The sequence below is a fragment of the Callithrix jacchus genome, chromosome 7, assembly GCF_049354715.1.
Source record: "Callithrix jacchus isolate 240 chromosome 7, calJac240_pri, whole genome shotgun sequence".
NCBI lineage: Eukaryota > Metazoa > Chordata > Mammalia > Primates > Cebidae > Callithrix > Callithrix jacchus.
Genome location: NC_133508.1, coordinates 41,124,947 through 41,145,273, shown reverse-complemented (window position 1 = coordinate 41,145,273; position 20,327 = coordinate 41,124,947). Strand labels below are relative to the sequence as shown.

At 56.0% G+C, this 20,327-nt stretch overlaps 1 protein-coding gene across 8 annotated transcripts in view; it reads right to left on the bottom strand.

The window, feature by feature from the left end:
• Positions 1-20,327, bottom strand: part of PRDM16 (PR/SET domain 16) — a 355,130-nt gene that overhangs the window by 168,882 nt on the left and 165,921 nt on the right. For all 8 annotated transcript variants that reach the window (XM_078330119.1, XM_078330124.1, XM_078330122.1 and 5 more), the window contains exon 3: positions 18,653-18,703. In XM_078330119.1, the coding sequence (XP_078186245.1) occupies positions 18,653-18,703 (51 nt within the window). The remainder of the gene's footprint in view (positions 1-18,652; positions 18,704-20,327) is intronic.

Here is a 20,327-nt window from a genome sequence, read left to right as displayed (position 1 = left end):
TGCATCTGTCTGCCTGCCCTCTTCTCTGACATCCAAGGGGCACCTGAGCTTTAAGATGCCTCAAACCATTTCCATCTACCCCCTACCCCGGCTTCCGGGCTTCCCACCCCTGCCAATGCGCTCATCCCAGCTGTCCTTGTCCCCTGTTTCTTAGACTGATTCTTCTCCTTCTGAGATGTCCCAAATATGTCTGTGGTTGTCCCCTGCTCCATCCTTATCCAAGCCCCTCTGCCCTCGGCTCTCTGCAGCCCCCTCCTGTCCACACCCCAGAGACTCACTCGCATGAGACCTGCAGGCCTTCTCCACGACCCTCTCTCGCCTTCCCTCCTGGCCCTGAGTCCTCCAATGTGCCACTCCCTGCACCTGGAAGGCTCAGCCTCAGGGACCCCCTCAAGGCCCCTCCGCAGAGAGGCCCCGGGTCACACAGCGCCCACCTTCAACTCCATATCGATGGCTTTGGTAACTGCTCACGTGGTTCTTTCTATTTGCTTCCTCCAGGGGATGGTGGGCTCCAGGGAAGGGCCTGACTGTTCACAGCCTTGACCTTGGAGACCCACCCCAAGTATCTGCTCCCTAAGGTTGTGGGAGGAGACCGCCAGGTGTCTGCTCAGCTGCTCAGTAGCTTTGGGCAAAGTCCTGCTTCTCCCTGAGCCCTGGAAACCCCCCATGAAGTGGGGGTCACCGAGAGAGGATGAGTGCCTGCGCTGGAGGCTCTGACAGATGCGTCAACTGGACGAAGAAACGAACAACCAAAGAACAAATGAATGAAGCTGATGCTGCCATCCCACCTGCCTGCGCCACCTGATAGGGTGTGGCTGATGCTGCCGTCCCACCCACCTGCGCCCTCTGACTGGGGGTGGCTGATGCTGCCATCCCACCCACCTGCATCCTCTGACTGGGGGTGGCTGCTGCTGCCGTCCCACCCTCCTGCGCCACCTGACTGGGGGTGGCTGATGCTGCTGTCCCACCCACCTGCACCCTCTGACTGGGGATCGCTTTTCGAAAGGGTGGCAAAAGCTTCCCCTGGTTTCATGTTTCAAGTACTGGATGAAACATTTCCTTTGGTATCAATCCTGCCATCCAGGCAGCCTCCCTGGAGCCACAGTCAGGGCTTTGAGGGCCTGGAGGAACCCAGTCGGGTCTGGCACCTGTAGGGCAGCATGGGCAGGAGCCAGCAGAGAGCCATGGGCCGGACGGATGGGCCGTGTGCCTTGGGGCAAATTCCCCATTGGGAGGGAAGAGTTCAGGGACCCTGGCAGCCTGTGCCACTGTTGGCTGCACTCAGGCTGGGGTCTTCTGGGATCTCCCTGAGTGGGAGCTGGGTGAGTGACCAGGACAGATGCCCAAGGACCATGAGGCAGGGCCAGGCTCCCCAGGGTTCCCACCACCAACAGATGGTCCTGTCTAGAGCGGGTCTGCGGGGGGCCCAGTAGGAAAGTAGCATACCCTGTCTACTTGGGGTTGTCCTGGAATTCTGGTCTAGACCTGATATTTCTGCACCGGGGGCGAGGCCTTCCATAAGCCAGGCGGGACGGGGAGAACCTCAGACACAGTCAGTGTCTGGCTCGCCATAGCCACGGTCAGGGCTGCAAGAGCCTGGAGGAACCCAGCCTCTGTTCACCGTGTTCTCAGGACAGCCTTCCCTTCCCCAGAAACTCACAGCAACTCAGGACGGAAATGGAAGAAGCTACTGATGCCTGACACCTGCATGGTGGGAGGGGCCTCTATGCAGGCTGCAGGGTCTGAGGAGCCCCTGGGGTGCACACTGAGCCATCACTCACCAGAAGTCATGTGCCTGGAGGAGCTGGTGCCCTCATGATGCCCAGGGCACCTCCACCTGAAACAGACCCTCTGCCTATGGCCCTGGCAGAGGCACAATCACTCACTCTCAAGGGTCCAGTGCTTGGTGCCACCTCGCACCTCCCAGCACCGTCACAGCAGCGCCATGGCTGGTGTCGCCCTTGGGATCTCTGCCCGGCACATCCTCGTGTCACCTGTGTGTTGTCACTGTCGTCATTACTGCTGTCCCACTACTGCTCCCCACTAAAGGGCAGGGGTGTGTCCTGTGGGATTTTTCTCTGTGGTTTCTTTTCAAGCTGCACCCCTTTCCCACAACCCCCCCTGCAAGGGAGCCCATCCCTCCAACTTCATTATCTGGTTTTGAGGAGCGGCCAGGAACAGCCTGCAACCAGGAGTGGGGGGAGATGGGGACACAGGGGGAGGGGCTCTGAGCTACTGTGCCTACCGCCAGGGGTGACACTGTGGACTCCAGGCTCCTTGATGAAGCTGGTTCCTTGTGGGTGCCAGGACAAGACTCCTGCTCCCTCTGGCTGAGTTTTTCCTGCTGGCTGGCTTTGTCTTCAGACGGACTCCTGGTGACTCACAAGTGTGGGGCTGTCCCTTGGATTCCCATTTTACCAGAATATTGTGGAGTCCTGGGGGAAGGCGGGAGCTCTGGGTCTTCAGAGCCCAGGGACCCAAGTGGGTCACAAATGCACATTGATTGATCAAACAAGAGCTCGTGCCTGTGTGTGGCACACAGAGCCACAGGGCCTGGGTTCAAAGCCCTTCACAGCTGTGTGATCTTGGCAGGTTACCTAGCCTCGCTGTGCTTCATTTCTTCAGCTGTGGAATGGGAACTGCTTGCTAAAAGCACAAGTGCCTAAAGGCACATTAGTCAAATAAATAAGCAGGCTGAGTTTTCAGTCCTTCCCTCTGCAAGTTCCCTATACTGGAAGCTTCCATTCAACTCCAAGGGCAGCAGAGCAGGTGGCTTAGAAAAGGAAAGGAGACAGGGTGTGGGGTGGAATGACGGCTCTTTCTGCTCTCTTCATATTGCCTCGTAGCTCATGGGATCAGGAGCTGAGCAGGCTGCAGGCCAGACCCCTATCAACTGAGCAAACCTGGCCCTGGGGGCATGTTTCTGAGCAGAGCCAGGATGGAGGGTGGGGACTGGATGGCGGGCTGGGAACGACAGTTTCTCCAGCCTCTCTCAGGAGGCAGGCCGGGCTGTCACAGGAGGAATGGAGAAGGCCCCTGGGGATCTGGCTCCAGGGGTGTCTAGGCAGATGTCCCCCGGAACCCAGTTAGGTGGGTCTGGTGTGGGGGTGGGCTGGTGGGCCAGCCCTGTGTACACGTCATCCACCTGGCCACCGGGCCTGTTTGCTGGAGAGGGTGAAAGGGACTCTCTCCACTGTGTAAATAGACTTTGCAAAGGCCTCGGCATTCTCACCCCGTCTCCAGCTCTCCAAACTCACACTATGAATTGGCAGGCTTATCGGAAGCCCCGTCTGGCAGTTAAAGGATGTTTCCACGCATTGTGAAGCTGCATGGAAACCAAGTCATCTCGCCCCAAGGACAAAGGAACTCGAGTGTTTGAAATGCAAAAACATTCTGACCCGACTACATCATTTTTCAAAGGAAAAAAGTAATTCGTGGCTCACAATTCACTCGCTATCTCGAAGGAAGTCCTGTATTTCTTATTCAGTCCCCAAGGCCTGCTTCTCTGTGTGAGAGGACCAGGCTAGAGGGACATTCAAGAGTTTTCTTTCCGCCTCTTCCTGTTTTTTTTTTTTTCTTGTTAATGCCTCATGTTTGTGAAGCACACCCTGGAGTGCTGCTCCACACCTCATCTCCTGGGGTCCTCCCCAGCCCAGGAACTTGTGTGGGTCACAGAGTGTCTACCCCTTGTTGCCAAGTCAGAAGACAAGGCCTTGGGTGTCAGTGACTTGCCCCAGGTACACTGGTTGATGACGGAGCCAGAACTGAAGCTCCTTGGGTCCTCTGGCCCCTGGATGTCTATCCTCTCCGCTGCCCTAGGTACACTGGTTGATGACAGAGCCAGAACTGAAGCTCCTTGGGTCCTCTGGTCCCTTGACATCTCTCCTCTCTGGGACCCTTTGGTTCTCCCATGTAATGTCTGTGTCTAGATGGGACCTTGAGGCTCATGATGATCATCATCATTATCAATAATATCAACATAATCATTACTATCCATCATCTCCCTCATCACCTGAATCATCTTCCTCATCATCTGAATCACCATCATCATTATCACCATCACCACCATCACCATCACCATCATCACTGCCATCACCATCATCACAATCATCACCATCATCATCACCACCATCATCATCATCACAATCAACACCATCATCATCACCACCATCACCATCATCATTATCACTATCACCATCACCATCACCATCATCACCACCATCACCATCACCATCATCACCACCATCATCATCATTTGTATATCACTGTCACCACCATCACCATCATCATCATCACCATCATCACCATCAACACCACCATCACCATCACCACAATCATCACCATCACCATCACCATCATCATTATCACTATCACCATCACCACCATCACATCGCCATCATCACCACCACCATCACCACCATCATCGTCACCACCATCATCATCACCACCATCACGTCACCATCATCATCCTCACCACCATCATTGTCACCACCACCACCATCATCATCAGCCCCGTCATAATCAAAGCTCGATGATCATTTCCTTCATCATTAACATCATCACTACCACCAAGGGCACCATCATCTTCATCTTCATCATCACCCTCATCACCACCATCGTCCCCCAAGCCTTGATCTCACTCTGAGTCTCAGCAGGTGCCAGGTGCTATTTTAAGTGTGCTTTATACAACTCATATAATCACCGCCATAACTCCGAAGCAAAAGTTATTATTTCTACTTTACAGATGAGGAAATCAAGGTGTCAGTAGGATAGAGGAGTTTCTTACAGAGCCCTTTGCCTTCCAGGAAGTTCTTTTCACCACTAAATCTCCCAGGCCCACAGAAAGTGCTTGTGGGCAGACCTTCACGGGGGTTCTGGAGCAGCTCAGAAGAAGCTTAGCAGAGAGGCAGCCTGTGGGGCTAGAGCTGAGTAAAACCCCAAAGGCCTGTGGAGCTGCTCTTGGGGCCTGTCCCCCAGAGCCACAGGAATCCAGACAGCTCAGGAAGCTCTCCCTGCTGGGCCAGGATGCGGGTACTTGCTTGGGTTTGTACAACCAAAGCTGTTTGAAGAGCAAAGAGAGTTTCTCTTTGAAAGTGGGGTTTCAGAAGGGGATCCCTGAGGGGTGCACCACAGGGGAGATGCAAGGCTTCCTGGAGTTGTGTGAGAAGGTGTGATGTTGGAAAACCAGGGTCCCAGAGAAGTGGCAGGGGATACTTGGAGGATACTCTGGGGAGAGTTTGAGGGCCACAGCCAAGTAGTGGAAGATCCTGGGTGCCCTGTAAGGAAGCCTGGATGAGGGAAGCACAGATGACACCTGCTGCATTAACAGGGGTAGGGGGACAGCTGGGACCCAGCCTGACCATGGAGGGGGGCAACCCAGGCCCAGGGCACAGTCCCACCATGGTGGGGGGGCACCATGGTCGGGGGGCACAACCCAGGCCCAGGATATGGTCCCACCATGGTGGGGGGGCACAACCCAGGCCCAGGATATGGTCCCACCATGGTAAGGAGGCACAACCCAGGCCCAGGACATGGTCCCACCATGGTGGGTGGGGGGAGGGCACAACCCAGACCCAGGACACGATCCCACTGTGGAGCAGGAGAGGTACATCGCAGGCTCAGGACGTGGTCCCACCATGGAGGTGAGAGGCACATCCCAGGCCCAGGGAGGTGGCTTGCACAGAAATCCCTCACTTGGGGCTGGTTTTGGGGACCATATTCTTTCCAACCTCAGAAACCTGGATGCAGGGCTGTGGGCTAGGCTGCAAAACACTTCCCTGGGTCCCCCTTGCCCCCAGCCTCCTGTTCACTAGTTGGTCTGAGTTTCAGGGTGTTCTTGGGGGGCCCTATTTGCCACTTACTGGCTTTGTGGCCCTGGGTAGTGAGTTTCTCACAATTATGTGGAGGGGAAGAAAAGCAGCTCCTCCCAGGGCTGCTGTGTGGCCCTAGAACTCACCAGTTGTGCCTTGAGATCACCCCTTGGTGAGCTGTGGGGGTGGCCTCTACCACCCAGGCAAGAGCCCAGTGTGGCCTGACTTTGCACACGGAAGGTGCTGCCTGGTCTGGCACAGTCATCCTGGTGAGCAAGGCCCAGGCGCTGTCTCCCCCAGCCCCAGCTGCAGCCCTGGAGGGAATCCCCGGGACCTTCTGCTTCAAGCCGGTCTGTCTTCTCATGGGTGAGCCGAAGGTGACATGGGCCCCCGCAGGCTGGTGCAGCCTGCCGGAGGGCCGCGTGTGGGCAGATGTGGGGCAAAGGTGCTGCTCATCCCTGCAGCTCCCCCCACCCAGGGTGCCCGCCGATCCAGACCTTCCTTCCTGCCTCATTTGCTGCCTTCTCCACCTTGCCAGTTCCCTTTTGCTCCCACCTCAGCATTCCTCGTCCAAAACAGAAATACAAAGGGAGGAAAAATCTATTCAAAATTCCTCCTCCTCATTTTATTTTTGTAGCTCTCTGGGGTGCCCAGGCTTCAGATTCTTTTCCGATAATTATCTGCCCTTTCGGGGCCTTGGTAACCCAGAGCCTCGGGTTTGGGAGGTGAGAAGAAAGCCCTGGCCTGGCTTGAGTGGGGAGCGCATTCCCGGGCAGATGCTGCCACCGCTGCACGCTCACCCTTCCCCTCTAATCTGGTGTGCGCGAGCCGGCCACGGTGGATGCTTTTAGTCTCCAAATATCTCCGCTTCCTCTCAGCTGATCTGTGATGAACACCAGACCAGACTCCTTTTATGTGATAATTTTCCATCCCAGGCAACGCAAACATTTCTGTGTCTAATAATCTGAGTCTTGGCCATTGCTCAGAAATAACAGAGGCGAGGTTCCAGCATAAAATAATACGTCTTGCTTTTTATGACTTAATTTATCAACACTATGCTAGAGAAACATCTTGTTAACTGGGTAAGAAGAAACCGTTCACCAACACAGCCCTGGCTGATGGAAGCAGCGTCAGGTGGAATAATGAATCCTGTTAGCATACAAAGAGGCCAACCCTGAAAGACGGTATTATTCAAAGAGGAAAATATTACTGAATGAGAAAACGGTACACTCACGCGGAATCTGTTACATTAAGAATCCCATTCTTTCTGGCCGAACTCAATTTGTTATTCTTACAATTCCCCCCATAGATAACAGATGAGAAGAGGAGTTGCCCCGGGAAAGCGACTCCTTGGCATCTGCAAAGTACGGTGCCTCAGCCGAGCCCGCCGAAGCAGGACGGGCGCATCTCAGCGCAGGACGGTGGACGCTCACCCTCCCCACCCCTCCGAGGTCTGGGATGATTGCATTTGGATTCTCACAGCTGGACCTCTCCAGGGAACTGAGACACCCAAGGCCAAGGCCTAAGAGGTCCTCATAGCAGGGAACTGAAGTCCCAGAAGAATTCAGACTCCATGAGGAGTTTGGTGAGCCTGGTGGAATCCAACCTCACGTCTCCAGCACCCAGGACAGCTCCCACCCACAGTAGGAGCTTCCTAAACAGCCAGCCCTTGCATGGGTGGGGAGACTTGTTCCCACATACCTCCTCCCCCTGCGGGTACCCCAACCCAAGGATGCTCAAGTCTCTTATATAAAACATCATCACAGTAAATCAGCGCGGGCTTCAATCTGTGGCTGGTTGAATCCCGGAAGCACTGTTAAATGAAGGATTTTCAAACGCCAGCCTGCAAGACCCCGAGGCAGGTGTATTTATTGAATGAATGAGTGGGTGAATGAATGGATGAGGGATGTTTTAAAAATGTAGAATTGAATCTAACACAAGGCACACAGTAAGCAGATCAGTCAGGTAGGGCAAGGTTATGCCAATGTAACAAACAGCCTCTAAAACTCAGTGTCTTAACCAAATAACAGTCTTGTTTTTCCTAAATAAATGTGTGACTTTCATTTTTTTCCTAGCCCCAGTGTGACCTGGCAGGGCGGCGCTGCTGGTGGTGAGAACTTGGGGAGCTCTCTGGGACTCTGGTTGCAGCGTTGGAGGGCAGAAAGCCATGGAGGGACCACACCAGCAGCTGGTGCCCAGCCTAGAGCGGGCAGTGCACATCGTCATACCCACCGGCCCGACGTGCCACCCAACCCTGGGTGTGCAGAGAGTCTCATCCTCCCTTGCTCCAGGAAGGCAGAGAGCCAGATACTGGGGTCAGCTGTGCTCATGGCACCCACACATATGAAGGGATGACCCACAACCCTGGACCTGGAGGTCTTTAGAATCCAAGCAACTAGAGGAGCCCTCCGTGGACTCCAGGTGCCACCCGTGCTCAGGAGCTACCTTTACCTCTTGCTGAGCATTTGCTGCAGGCTGGCACATCCCCATATGCTCCGCTGAACATATTAATAAGTAAAACAGCCCCTGTCTGTGTTCACTTAAAAAATCATCCGCTATCTCACCAATAAGTGATATTATCATTTAAAAATATTTCCATCTGGGCTTTTCAGACATGCATGTCCTGATGCACATGCACGTGTTTGCACACAATATGCCACGTCTTGGAAACTCTTTTTTCGTGACTATACTTTATTTTTTAGAGCAATGATAGGTGCACAGAAAGACAGGCGGACAGTACATGGTTCCCCTTGACTGCTTCTCTCCCTGTCTCTCGGCAATTCCCCATCTGAGGAGCACCTTACTCCTCATAATACTCTTGCTACAATGCATGAATGATTAATGGAAGTCCACAGCTGACCTGAGGGGTCCCTGTCACCGCACGAATGTAGAACTTGGGTGAACCCACCCTGGGAGCACCACACAAAGCCCTGCCCCTGCCCTGAGCCCATGCCCTGCCCACCCATCCCTCCCCGCAGCCCCAGCAGCCTCTGATGATTTTGGTCCTTCTACAGCCTTGCTCTGTCCAGAGCGCCATGGGGTTGGAGGCATGGAGCATGCAGGCTTCTCAGACTGGCTGGGTCAGGCCGGTCTGTCTCCTCTTCTTCCCCTCCTGGCTGTCTTCACTACCAGTAACTCAGTGTCAACGAAAGCAAGGGGCGGCCTGAGCTGTTTTTGCCTGTCCCAGTTCCAGGTGAGGCACTGCCACCATGCCACATACCTGCTCTCTGCCACGTAACTGTGTTCCTCCCCCGAGAGGTGGCACTCATTTCACCCTATGCTGTTGGTGTGGCCATGGGATTGGCTTCGGGCACAAATGATGATGGGCTCGTTCTGAGCCGAGGCCTAAGGAGGACGAGGACTATGCATGTCTGCCATCCTCTTCTGCTGCCACCAGGAATATTTCGGGCCCCCAGGTAGGTCCGGTGTCCAAGGAGGGCAGGCAGTCAGGACAAACTGGACCCAACCACCAGGGTGGACCAAGCCCTGCCCCCGGCCCACAGCAGCCGAGTCGCATGCAACAAGGAGGGGCGGCGCGTGTTATTTGGAGCCATTGAGTTGGGGGTCGCTTGTCCCCAACCCACCTGTGTCACCGCAGCCACAGCCAGACACCGCACCCCCTTCCAGGACTCCACCCCATCTGTCTTGCCTCTGAGCCCCAGTGTGTTGACAGCTCAGTGCCCCTGTGGGTTGAGCTGCTCAGGATGTTTTCCAGTCCCAGTCCCGTGGGCTGGGCTCCTGAGTTGGGGCAGCCCTGACTTCGTACTGAGAGCCATCTGGGAGGCTGTGTGCTACATGCGACCCTCAGGACCCCACTGTGGAGTCTGCAGGCTGGCATTTGGAAACCGTCTCCTGTGTTTAAGAGTGCAGCAACTTATTTTCCGACGTGGCCTGGTGGGGGTGATACTACCTGGATGGCTGGTGTGGGGACGGATGTGTGGAGACTGATGTGGGGATACAGGCAGGAGAATCTCGGAAGCTGTAAAGCCCATGGCGCCTGGCGAGTGCTCCGTAAGTGACAGTGACAAGTGCTGCAGCAGCAGCACGTGGGCTGGAGCCGTCCCTGCACACATGGCTGAGGTTTGGTACAGGACAGCCCTGCGTCGGAGCTAGGGAAGGAAGTTCCACATCTCCATGACCACACCCCCCTGCCTTTCTCCTTCTTTCCTACGTGACCATCCTTCCCGCCCCACCCCTCAACAAAGGCCGAACACGCATCGTCTCATGATTGCCTGGAACCTGCTGTGGTGGCATTGAGGCAGGACGGAGAGGCTTGGCACCGCTGCTCACCAGCCCCAGCTAGGACCCCCATGGCTCACGAACCTCTGGGGTCAGTCGGCCCCAGGAACTCTGCCCCCACCAGAGAAGTTGGCTCGTGGAACATGAGGTGGGGGTGCTGGTTGATCTGGAACCTCCTCCCTGGGCCTGGCTGCGCCCACCAGCCGCAGCCCCGGAGCAGGCGCTTCCTCTAACAGCAGTTGGCTTCTTAGGTAAGGTGGAGAAATACTGCTTTCCACAAGGGGCCCACCTCCTGCAGAAAATTTCTACCAGCCAGACGGGCCTCAGGAACCCCCAGCGCAGCCCCCACTGGGCACATGAGGCCCTCACACTCCCCAGAGCCTTCTTCCAGGTCTAGAGCAGGCCTGGGCCCCAAGAAGCCAGAGAAAATCCCCCTCTACTTGAGGGACTCAGAGCCCGCTTGGGGCCCGGCCTGGACACCACTAGGCAGAGGAGCAGCTACAGAGCCCGGCCCCCAATGCCCACACAGGGACACCACTGGGCACCGCAGGACCTCAGAGTCTGGCCCCCAATACCCACACAGGGACACTCCAGGCACCGTAGCACCTCAGAGCCCGGCCCCCAATGCCCACACAGGGACACTGCTGGGTATGGCAGCACCTCAGAACTTGGCCCCCAATGCCCACACAGGGACACCACTGGGCATGGCAGCACCTCAGAGTCCCACCCTCTGAGCCAGGAGCACTCTACCTGGGACCTTGAGAGTGAAGTGTGCTCGGGCTGTTGGTCCCCTCACCTTCAGGGGACACGGCTCAGGTAGAAAGGACACAGCATGATGTCACAGAAAGTGATGGGCCGGGCCACGGGAGGGGTCCAAGGAGCCCCAGCACCCAGGAGGGCTGCCCTCTGTTACCCTAGAGGGGAACCCAGCCACCCAGCTCAATAGCGCGGAGTAACAAGGCTTGGCAGGTGTCCTGGGAGGAAGGCGGTGTGGCTGTGAGGAAGAGAAGTCCCCGCCCAAACCAATTACCGCAGACTTTGCTGAGGTGTGTGTTTGTGTGGAAAGCAGAAGAGCCTAACCCAGCTCAGAGCTGATCTATTTTTCTCTCCTAATAGTGTGGCACAATTTAATTAACTCAATATTGCACCCACCTGAAGATTACCGACGGGGTTTATTGACGCCACCATCTGGCTCCTATAAAGCTGGTAATGTAGCCAATAAATCCCGCTTCAGAACCAGGCGCTGGCGAGGGCTGCCCGGCTGCGGGAGCTGCCTGGGTGGCCAGAACCCAGGGGCCGCCCTGGGCACCCCGCGGCGTGGGTTCGGTTGTGGGGAGAGGGTGCTGGTTCCGGGGTGGCACCTGTGCACCCTGACCCCTGCAGGGGCCATGATGCCACTTCACAGGCAGGTGTCTGCCAAGGGGCCCCCTACCCTAGCCGCTGGGTTCCCACCACTGCAGCCAAGCAGGGCCTGACTTGTCCCTTGTTCCACACCTGGTAAAGAGCAGCCCAGGCCTGGTGGCGGGTGCCCAGACGCTGGGTTCCCAGAGCTCTGCCTGACTGCTGCTCTCTCACCCCACCCCACCCCCAAGCCCCGCAGCACGTGAGACTGTTATCTCCCACAGCAAAGGAGGAAAGCCAATGACAAGGCCCAGAGCTCAAGGCTGAGGGCAGCACGGTTCCGGCAGAGCCAGGGCCAAAAAGCAGGGGTGGGTGGGGAAGGGGCCCTGGCCTGGTCCAGCTCCTCTGGGTATCCAAGGTGAGGAGACCCCTCTGTTTAACTTGTGGTTAAGGTGAGGTCTCGGTGTGCCCTTCTAAAATTTGTGATGTTTTGTCTGCTACTGGAATGTAAGTTTCAACATAAAGCATCAGCACAACAGGTCATTCTCGATGACAGAAGGTTCCCCAGAGCCACCTGTTCTCAAGCCCAGCCAGGGACCCCGAGGTGGGGGACAGAGCCCCTGCCCTGCCTGCCGGGCTCCATCCACTTCAGCCTCACTTCCGTGGGGCCTTCTTCCAGGCTGCACGTGAGAAGACCTTTCAGACATTTCCCACGGCTGCTTCAGGGTGAGAAAAAAACCCAGGCTCTTCTTTCACTCACATGCAGAAAGGATGAGTTAAACCCTCACATCCCCCATGCACTACTGGACCTGGGCTGCATGTGTGTGAACAACGCCCCTCCCCAAGCTGAGCCTGAGTCCCCTGCACCCTCAGGCCCTGGGGCCCTGCAGAGCAGAGAGAAGTCACCTCAGATACACAGGACAGCACCTCAGTGATAAAGACTGCCAGGGAGTTAATGAGTGCACCTCTCCCAGCCTAATCTGATGGCTTCCACTGATTTAAGGGATTCTTCCGTTGAGGTGGAGGTGGGGCAGGCAGAATCAACTCAATTTAGAATGGGGGAGGGCGGCAAAAAGCTCACATTGATAAAGTCGTCACCTAGCTAGGAGCTGCCCAGAACTCACCTTGGGCCATGCTAACGGCCCATTAATCACCCTTATCAGCCTGTGAAGGACCCCCCCCCCCCCCGTGGGACCGCCCTACCCCGGGGGCAAGTTCAGGTGCTGCGAGGTGGTGACGAGAGGTCAGGGTCCAACCCGGGCTGCTGCCACCTTGGAGGCCATGGGAGCTGTGGCTTCGGCCCTCCCTCCGGCCTGATTTCTGCCCTGGGGACAGGGGCCTTGGGAGCAAAGCGGCCTATTCAGATCAGCTGCAACAGTTGTGGAAACGGGATGGGGGGGAGCTGGGGGGGGGCAAGAGGATAGAGAGGGCAGAACCCGGGCACCTGGGTTGGTCCCCAGGGATGGCTGAGGGTCCCCAGGGCCTCGGCCCAGCACTGCCTCGGGAAGGGGATGGCGCAGATACGCCGCCTCGGCCGAATTACACCTCTCCGCCTGCAGCCTTTGATTCAGCAAAATCAAGGATGCAAACTTCTTAGGAATACTTAGTTTCCATGGCAACCGTAGCTGACCTCAACATTATTGTTCTCAAGAGGGGACTGACTTTACTATATGTTCATTCACTGAATTAATGGACTCCCGGTTCTTTTATCAGCAACCCCGGGACAATGGACAGACAGGCATGTCGTCAAAGGGCTTTCAGCCACTGTCCAGCCTTTTGTCCGCGGCTTACGGCAACGAGGCAAGTCTATTCAGCCCGAGATTATCAAAATCAACTCCAGGCTGTCTCCGGGGCAGCTCCACACACTTGGATTTCATAAAGACATAACTGATCCCACATGCAAATTAATAATTTGGATGGCAGGGTTCTTGGGGCTAGGGACTTTGGTGTGTTTCTCTTCTGATTTCTTTTTTGGAAATAAAGCGCATGGGAAGGTGAACTGCAGGCTGCTGACGGCGGCTTCTGTGCTGCTGGCTGGGCTGTTGGGCAGCAGGGGAAACGGCGGTCTGAACTTCACTCACCTCGCTGGCACAGGCCTCAGCAAAACCAAGCTTGGGGCGGCCACAAAAAGCCTTCTAGTTCCAGGACACGCCAGAGAGCCTGCTAGTTCCCGCAGGAGCCAGCGGGGACCACGTGTGCATCGCAGCGCCTCCTCCTGCAGCCCTGGGTTTGGGGGTCTCGCCATCTCTCTAGCCGCATCCCTTCCCTCCCTCCCCACCTACTCCCTTCCTCCCCGGCCCTCCAGCCTCCTTGAGGGGGAAAACAATCCACACAGAGTATAGTAAGCCACAGGACTGGACACTGAACAGCAGTCCCTGGCTGCGTGGTGCTGTGCTGAACTCAGAGAGCCCCTCGTGGCCAGGAACTCGGCGGAGTATCCCGCCTCGAAAACTGCCCGGAGTCAAAGCCTGGTCCCAGCCGTACATTGACATCAGGGTGTGTGGCCTCCTCCAGTAATTGCTGCACAAAAGACACTTATCAGTGGCCCGACTGTCTCGCTCCCACCTTCCCTGGCTCGAGAGTCATCCTTCATTAGCCTACAGTCCCCACAGGAGAGACCCAGGAGACCTCTGGGCTCCTCGTTACCAGAGGCATTTCCCCCGGGCCAGGCCATAGAAAACGTCCCCACAGCAGCCCAGTGGGACAGGCCATGGTGCTAACATCCAAATAATCATTTCACAAATTATCATAATTATCAATCAATCACCCCATTTGGACAATGAGAGGCTAGGCTATCAGATGACTTTTATGACCTGTAGCATTTTGTACGTAATAATAATAACGGGGAGAGATTTATGGACCCATCATCGGTCCCTCTTCCGGTGGAATGACTTTATTAGCTCGATTTATTTTTGACCCTCCTCTAAGCCTCTGCGCTCCCGCCCCTCACCCTGGGGTCTGGCTGGGATGGACGGTTTTTCCGAAGCTTCTGAAGGGGCATTTTCAGGTCCCCAGGGCTAGCCCTACCCTGCCAATTCACGGTTTATTTATTTTTGGGAGGAGGGGGTAGAGAAGCGGAGAAGAGAAAATAAAAATCAGAAAAGGTCAGTTCCGTTTGTTTGTGTCTCCCCGCTCTGTATTAACACGTCCTTCCCTTTCAGTGGGGGAAAGGAAAGCACGATAAACTGGACAAAGGGAAAGACTTCGGGGCCATGTTTCCCCTTTCAGATCCCAGAGATTGAATCAAAATTCTCTCAGCTGATAGCATCTCCCGGGTGGACTACACTCTTGTTAACGGATAAATTCAAGCCCTCCAGAAAGTCAAAGAATAAATTTAAGCCTTTTGCCAAACGTCTATCCTATTGGATTTTGATAAGATGGCCATTGAGCCTTAATGATGTCTTCCATCCATTTTCAGCGGGCCCTTAACACGGCTTTTATTCGTCCCCAAAGCCTCTTCGCCCGGCCTTTTTATTACCGGCTCCGGCGGGCTCTCCAGGGAGCCTCGAGCCCCGAGTGATGGATGGACAACCGGCTAGATTATCTCCCGCAGATATTTGCTCTCCAGCAGCCCGGGGCTTTCCCTCTAAGTAAACAGAGACTAAATAGAGACACTGCGGAGGGAGTGGCTCCAGAGGTCCCTGCACCACATCACGACCCACAGCCAATGTGACTTTTTGGGAAGCGCCGATGACGTGCCCAGGAAGTACCAGGTCGGATGCTGGGACGGCAAGGACAACCAGAGCAAGCGCCAAAGCTCTGGGCTGCGTGGGTGCACGGGCTGCAGGGGCGGGGTGGGTGGGGTACAGAGGGGACACGGGAGGCCAGGGTGAGGCCAGAGGGGCGCAGGAGGGGTGGGGGATGACTGTCCCCTGTGCCTGGTGGTGGCTCCGCCCTCCTGGGGCAGGGGCGGGCTGAGGGGAGGCAGCTCTGTACCTCCCATAGGAGCCCTGCCCCCAGTCACAGTCCTGGGTTCGAATCCCAGGCCTCCATACACCCCTGGCCAGCGGCCCTCGCCTGTAAATTCTGAGTAGAGTCATTCTGCATCCAGCCCTTTCAGAGACCTCACTCTCTTGATACTTAGAATTCCTAACCGAGGCTTCCCCACAAAATACCATCTTTTCTGCAGCTCATGTGCCAAGCTGATGACTGAATTAACTTCGTCATATTTCACTGAGACAGATAAAGAACAGGAAGCATAAACTTCCCAGAGATGGACAAACTGAAGGCCAGAGACAGGAGCTGCCCACCCCCCATCACACCTCCATCATGCTCCCACAGGAGCTGCCCACACCCAGGTCACCCAGCCTCCATCACGCTCCCACAGGACCTGCCCACACCCAGGTCACACAGCCTCATCACGCTCCCCCATGAGGGTTTTAATGCTCCCAAGTGCGCCTATGTGTGACCCAAACTACAAAACCCATAAACCAGATTCCTTTTTCTATAATGAAGGATTGCACTGAATTCATCCTTAGCGCAGCACCACGGCACACACAGTCACCTTAGCAATCCACACGGTGCACCCACGTCTATAGCTCTAAGTAGTGCATCTGTTCTCAGGGTGGGGCCTTCCGTCTGGACGGAAGCTCACTTGAGGGCTTTGTGTCCTGGTCTGAAGCCTTTGTCTTTGAATTTTAGCTCACGTCTCTCAGTCTCTCAGCCCTGACCCTCTCCCCTTGCCCTTGCCCCAGAGTGCCTGGGAATGTCACTGAACGGGTCCAGTCTGAGTCCTGGGGTTAGGGATCTGATTCTCCCATGGCGTGACCTTGGCAAACATCCCCAGGACAATGATGGTGCTGAGTTTAGTGCAAGGAAAAAATCCTGGGCAGTGCTGTGGGTGGCCTCACCCGCCGGTGGACTTGGGTGAGGACGCCTCCCCTAGGCAGCCCCCAGCCCCTCAGACTGGGCCTGCAGAGCAGCAGCAGGGAGGAGCCTTGGGCTGGGGTCAGGAAGCCTGCTTGGACAGGCCCTTCAGCAATGCCCCTGATGCCGGCTCTGTACCCTGCACAGGGCTCCCTTGTGGCTGCGGTGGTGCCCTGAGGGTTGCATGCGTTGTGTCTGCTCTGATTCTGTGGGATTGCCGAACCCCAGCCAGCCTTCCCAGGGCCTGCCTCGGAGAGACGCCTGCTGCTCTGGGCACCTGGAAGTAGGAGGCCCCCAGCTGGACAGCACCTCACACCCATCCTGGGAGCTGCTCTCAAGAATGACCTTGAGCTACCTCGGGCGAGACCTGATGGCCCCACATATAAAACAAAAAGGCAAACCCACAGGCACAGAAGGCCTGCCCACTTTACCCTCCTGTCTGATTTCATTCTGGTTCAGAAGCAGCCAGCACTTGCCTCCTCCAGTCCTTTAAATGTAGACTTGACCTTTTGACCTTCTGCCTTGACCCTTGTTCCTAGACCAGGCAACCCATCCCAGCATAAACTGTTCCCCGTCTAAGCTCCTGCCAGGCTGCCTCCACGAGGCATTCAGGAGAGGTGGGGCCAAGGAGGGCGTCTCAAAAACGTCGGGCGGGTCAGGGACGCATGGGTGGGAGACCCAAGGATTTCAAGCTCATTTGAGAACCTGAGGGATTCGTCCTGACTGTAGGTCGCTTGGTGGGAAGGGAAAATGCCGCAGTGCTCTGAAACACAGCAGCTCTGCTTACTGTTTCCTGCTCCTCTGTGTCCTTTAAGAAGATGTGAATTCATTTAAACAGGCAGGAAAGGAGAAAGAGAAAGTGGACAAGGCCAGCACTGGAATTTGGGCCATGGCCTGGTCAAACATGGGCACAGGAAGGCCTTGGTGGGGACTGAGAGCCGACACCTTGTCCTCGGACAAAAGGACCCCAGGAGGCCAGACACAGCCCCATGAGCCATGGGGAGGAACAGGGAAAACAGTTCACGGGTTGCCAGAGCCCTTTGGCGCGTTGCCATGGGGTCAGGAAAAGCCTCCATTGCCACGCTTTCTCCACAATCAGTGTTCTGGGGTTGAACCTGGAGAGAAAGGTCAGGTGCCCCTGTGCCTCTCGGATAGCTCTGTCCAGATGGTGGGTCCCCTGTGCCTCACAGGCAGCTCTGCCCAAATGCCTCAGCTCAGAGACCGGGGTATGGTGAAACCAGCACAGTACTTCCCTTTGACTTGGGGAGAAAATGGTATATTGATGGCATGAATCTCAGCTTGGGGGGTGGGGTCAGGCCTTCCTAACCACAAGGCCGACAGTACCCCTCCAGCTCTTGTTCTGTTCACGGAACCCAGTCGTCATTTTGACGGAATTGTAACGGCACTCAGTAGGCACTGACTCAGTGCTGGCTCTCCCGTGCCAGCGGCCCCCATGGTGCCCTGACACTGTCTGGACAGAGATGTGCGAATGTGACTTGCTAAATTTTATCTTGCTTTGAAGCAAAGATGCCAAGTGAGAGACCGTTACTTCAATTTTACTAGAAACCCCCCCCAAAATAGGAGATCAGCCACCACGCATGAGTGTGCCTGTGTCTGCGGGTGTCTACGTGTGTGTGCAGGCAACGCATACTCCGTGGAAGCCGAGCTGTGCTGCTGAATGGGGTCTAGGCTTTGGAGCTGCCTTTCTGGCCATTCCTCCTCCTGGCTCTCACGACTGCAGTGTGCACATCCAGAGACACGTGTGACCGTGTGCGCCTCCCCAGGGACCTGTGTATTTCTCTGTGCACAGTTCTCCCTCTGAATCTGTTAGAGCTGATGTTTGTCTACCAGTCGTCACCCACCACCAGTCAGCAAAGCCGTGGGTAATGCCACGTGGACACTTTTTCTTTCGCCTGCTGGTTTGCTTATTTAAAGCGATGCTTCTCTGGAAGCTACGAGTGCAGCGAAAGCCTTTGTTGAATCTGCAGCCAATTTTTCCCCATATCCTTTTCATGAGAGTATCCAGTGAAGACAGTTAAATAAACACAACCTACGTTTATTTAATTTTCCCGTCCTCTGCATGGCCTGGAGCTTTCCCACAGGTACAGGGCTCTCCCCCGTGCTTGGAAGTTAGGAGAGTGGCAGACAGCCCCGTACCTGGGACCCTACAGTGACGGGACCCTGACCTGCCCACACAGTAAAAAGAAGCATCCCTCCTAATTACAGCAAAGCCACCGTCCTGTGCACACATCAGTCCGCAGATCACACATCACTCAGGACCTGAAAGCAACACCGAGACTGCACACTTGTTAACTCGGGGATGGCTGGGCTCGCAGTCACCCCACAGGAGCCCCGAGGATGCTGGGAGCAGACGCGGTGCAAGGGAGCTCTCCTACCTTTCTGATGCAGCCTTCCGGGGGCGACACGTCCGCATCAGTCAGTATTTGCTGCAAAACAATTTCGAGAGGGGTTGTTAGTGTCGGATCAAATGCCGTTCTCAAGCCACCCTGGGTTCTAAACGGTGGGGGAAGACCTGCTGTCTCCCAAAGTCACAGGGGTGGGACCCAGCAGCTTCTCCACAGTAGGAAATGAAGGGCCCCCTTGATCGCAGGGACCCCTTCTTCCCACAGAGGCTCCCCCAATCGCTGAGGACTCCACACGTCCCCCAGGGACCTTACCTCCTTGGAAACCCCGTACTCCAGGGATGGAGCCACACCGTGTCGCTCACTCTGGCCCTGTAGTGGTTGGGTGGGGACCCATTGACATTATTTCTGAAAGCCATGGGCAGAGCACACAGAGCCCTGGATGGTAAATAGGCTCTATTTTTATTTCCTCTGGGTTCTGGCAGTGAATCGCGCCACGTGTATTTACACATAACTTGCCCCATGTTGAGCCAGGCCCTGGAAGGATGAGGGAAGGGAGATGCAGTCCCTGCCCTCAGGAGGCTTACAGTCCAGCTCAGGAGGCAGCACTCAGCGGGCAGCTGGACTCTGCCCAGCAGTCCCAGGAGACAGTGGTGGGCGACCGGGGCAAGGGGCAGAGGTTGGCCAGCACCCTGCGGAAGGGCGGCTTGGTGGGTGCTGGAGGGAGAGGGAGCTGATGCCATTTCTCTGGTTCCTCTTTTTCGGTAAATCAGAGGCGGGAACGTTTTAACTGGGTCTTCACTCCCGTCCAAATCTCTGGGAGGGGGATGTACCCATGGCTTTTGGGGAAACTTCTCAAAGAAAATGGAACTGAGGCAGAAAAGCTGCTGTGCCTAGTGCCGCACAGGGGCCCGGGGTGGCCACTGAGGACCCCCAGCAGTGGCTTCGGACTGCACGGGAGCTCCCACCCCCTCACCCACGTGTGGACAGAGGCCGAGTCAGGGAGGCCGGAGTGTGCCAGTGGTTGGCTCATTCTTCCTCCCGGCTCGCTGCGGCCCGGAGCATTCCCTGGCTGGGCTCTGGAGAGCATTTTCCGGGTACCTCCTCTTAAAAGCCAGCAGGCTGCACTCCGGGTGGGGGCGGGGAGGCATCTCAGTAACCCATCCCGGAGTGCTCTCTGTGCGAAGCAAACTGACAGAGGAGCTCTAGAAACTGGATTTTCCCTTCTGGACCCAAAGTGGCCGTGCATGGGCGTGTATACGGAAATCACACTGTCGTTTCCATAGAACAGAAACCGAGACTGAAACTGATACTTGAAAAATAACACAAGAAATGATGTTCGAGCCAAAGGTTCTTTCCTGCCCCTTCATATTACATGATGGTTTTAGAAATCGTAAGGACAGAGCACGGCGGTCACCAAGGCACAACTGACAAGCTCAGCCATGAGGGGCCCAGCCCAATTGCCTTCCGGGTCGCCCCGGTGCTAACGTGAATGGCAGAGATGCCTGCTAGATTCAGGTACCGAGGTGGGTGGCTTCTGGAGGAGGAGAAAGCATCAGGAGGGGTGTGACCTGCCTGCAGGGCGAGGTGAGCTGAAGGCAGAGCTCGAGGCAGTGCTCAGGTGGACTCTCTCTTTACTCTGGATGCTGGAGGAACGTTCGGCCGTCCCAGGTCTGGGGAAAGGACGCCCATCCCAGAGGTGGCCCTG